Consider the following 3,241-nt stretch of genomic DNA (forward strand, 5'->3'; position numbering starts at 1 on the left):
GTGATTTTATAAACATTTCTTTTCTGATTCACAATATACCTTATGTATGGTTATATTCCTGAAAATGAAGTTGGGTAAGATTTACCTGTACACTTACATTGTGTGTGTTATTCGATCGTCACCATAGAAAAATAGATTTTGCATCGTCAGTTAAGTAGAGCAATTTTGTTCATCCATGTTTCAGAAAGCTGTATCCATTCCAGTAATGTCATGTTTCAGAAATAAGAATAAGATTGTTCGGCACACCCCATTTTAACTCCTTCGCTTTTGCTTGTTTGTATTGTGCCAAGGCACCCTATAATCTGAGCCACTGTTTCAAGGAGGGTCACGTGAGAAAATGCTTCATTACATTAATAATTCTGTTGCTCAGAACTGGCTAAAGGTGGTCTGTTTCTCAAGAACTTCGAGGTAATCGGGCTCAGACTGCAGTTTAGCTTTTAGCTCCAAATACTCATTTCTGCTGGGCTCAACATAAACAGTACTGGGTGCTGTGCCATAGAGCACTGTTTCTCTTATCCTCTCCGGGTGCAAGAACTGACGTCTGACATCAAAATTAGGGTTGTATGTGTACGACACAGGCCCTGTGTACTTGTACTCTAAATTGGCACCTGCTGGGATGGATGGGATGGACTGATGAGGGGACTGCTTGTCAGGCTCAAGGATGCCTCTGAAGAAATGGTCTGCATCCTGGACAGGGGAGGGGTTTTCACGTGGCTCGATGGTGCTAACACTGTACGTAGGGCTCCTCATCGTACTGCTATCCCTCTCCTCATCCGGGTTACTCCTGTATGTGACCTTGAGCTCATGGAGGTCACGGTAATCCTCCACTGTGTTTCCTTCCCGTGACCTGTAAATGGGGTTTTTGCACATATGGCCCATGGGATGGGGAATATACTCGTAGACGTGACCGGCTGGGGCCTTAACTTTAGGGCCAGAGCGGTTGCTGTAGAGGCTGTACTGCAAGTTAAAAGAGCTGACGTCTGAATTGTTGGTGCTAGTGCGGTCACTCTGTGACTTTTTGCGCTTTTTCATCACTACAACAAACAGCCCTGCAGCCACAAAGACGGACATGATGAAAACAAGCAGGAGGCTGAGTATGAGGACAGAGAGGGGGACAGTGCTGCTGGGAGTGTTGGACTTCTGTGGAGCGGCTGTGGTGACGACCCGGTCGTCCATAGGCTCGTCCGTAGGGGGAGTTGGCGAGACGTAAGCATCAGAGTAGTCTGGGCAGAGCTGCTCCGACTGGATGGAGCGCAGGTCCATTCCTGTGTGGTGCCTGGGTGTCTCACACACAACTTCGTTAACCACAGTGCCTGCGCTGAGCTGCTCCAGCCATATCTTCATCCCCACTATGTCACAGGAACAGTCCCAGGGGTTTTCAAACAGATCTATTTGCACCAGCAGCTTCAGCTGATCTAAAACACCACTCACAGGCAGGTTTTGGAAATAGTTGTTGCGCAGATTAAGCCTAGACAGCGAGAGGCTGGAAAAGATGCCCACAGGTAAGGTTTTCAGGAGGTTATTGTTGAGGAAAAGCAGCTGGAGATTAGGAAGGTAGCGGAAAGTGCCTGCATCAACCTCCTTGATTTTGTTGTACTCTAAATAAAGATACTGTAAGTTCTGCAAACCAAAAAACATTTCTCCCGTTAGCCTGTCCATGAGATTACCATTCAAATACAGCCTACGCAGGTTGGTTAAATCCCCAAATGCCCGGTCGTGGATCAGCGTTATCCTGTTGTTTCCCAGGTGAAGCAAATCCAATCCAGTGGCATCGACAAAATCTGATCTACGCACCACAGGGATGTAATTTCCAGTGAGATACATTTTTTTAGGATTGTATGGCTTGGGTTTTAGATCAGAAATGCTTTCAATCTTTCTCTCTTGGCAGTTGACATTTAGCCCAATTTCAGATATCTGCAGATTACATGTGCAGGCAGTGGGGCAGTCCAAAGGCACGGGAGATTTGGTCTGAAAAGCAATAATGGGGCCATAGTTGTAAGAGTTACCACCTGGTATTCGGGAAGTGGGCTTTAACCTAGTTCTATTAAATTGCCGTGTGCCCTTGGTAGGTCTAGAAGAGAACCTAAAAACAGCTGAGGAGGTGGCAGAGGCTGTGACAGCAGCAGGTGTGGTCTGGTAATATCCATTGGTGCTGCTAGGGGGTGCAGGCCTGACCGTGTCTTCTAGGGGTCTTCTTGGGCAGAGTTCCTGCTTGGACACCTCATCCAGGTCCCTACCGTGTAGCCTGAACGGTGTCTCGCACACCACTTCTCCCACCAGAGCCGTATAAGCTATACTCTCCAGCCAAGCCTTCAGAGCAATGAGCTCGCAGGAGCAATTCCACGGATTCTCCTCCAGTTGTAATTCCACAACTTTGTCCATGTGCTCCAGGAGGCCGATGTAGGGGAACATTTTTAACCGGTTCCCCCTCAGGTCCAAGTGCGTAAGGGGAACATTCCGGAAGATATTCGGAGGCAGGGCAGAGAGTAGGTTGTCATTCAAAATCATCACTGTTAGTTGGTGTAGTTTGCTCAAGGCATTGGGTTCTATATTGGTGACGTAATTATAATCAATCTGTAGGTATTCCAAACTCTCCAATCCTGCAAAGGTGTCATCCCTAAGAACTTCAATCTTATTGTTATTCAGGTGCAACCTTTTTAATCCCTGGAGTCCATTGAAGGCACCCGACTCTATCTCCGAGATATCATTGTTCCCCAAGTGCAGGATGGTCACCCCGGTGTAATTGATGAAATCATTGACTGACAGCTTCTTCAGGAGGTTCCCTGTCAGCAGGAGGTGGTATACGGAGAAATGGACCGGGCTGATCTCTGTCAGTCTGATGATCCCCCGGTTCTCGCAGCTCACTGTCAGGATCCCTTCCTTCTCCTCGCATGTGCACAGATTTCGACAGATCTCCCCATAATTGTCATACATCTCGACCAACCTCAGAGATGATGCAATCAGAAGGATTATTTTTAGGATCCAGATATGCATTTTTCCTGGGAGAGGATGCCCCAGCTCACTCAAGTGCGGTACCAGTATGAGGTGTCATCTAAGGAGGAAAAGAAAAGGACGGGTTCTGTTTTACATAGCATGGAAATTACATATGTGAAAACGTGCAGTATTTACAAAATGCATATATGGCAATCTACCACTACAAGAGCCGACCAACTGATGAATAAATATTAGACATTCAAAACAAACACATACAGGCAAAGACAAGTAGGCCTATTAATGTTGG

The 3,241-nt window shown here is 46.8% G+C and overlaps 1 protein-coding gene across 1 annotated transcript; it reads right to left on the reverse strand.

The window, feature by feature from the left end:
- Positions 1-366: 366 nt before the first annotated feature.
- Positions 367-2,994, reverse strand: LOC120798197 (SLIT and NTRK-like protein 5). Its single transcript, XM_040142304.1, has one exon. It carries the CDS (start codon positions 2,992-2,994, stop codon positions 367-369), a length of 2,628 nt encoding a protein of 875 aa, XP_039998238.1.
- Between the last annotated feature and the right edge of the window lie 247 nt (positions 2,995-3,241).

This window comes from Xiphias gladius, chromosome 13 (assembly GCF_016859285.1).
Source record: "Xiphias gladius isolate SHS-SW01 ecotype Sanya breed wild chromosome 13, ASM1685928v1, whole genome shotgun sequence".
NCBI lineage: Eukaryota > Metazoa > Chordata > Actinopteri > Istiophoriformes > Xiphiidae > Xiphias > Xiphias gladius.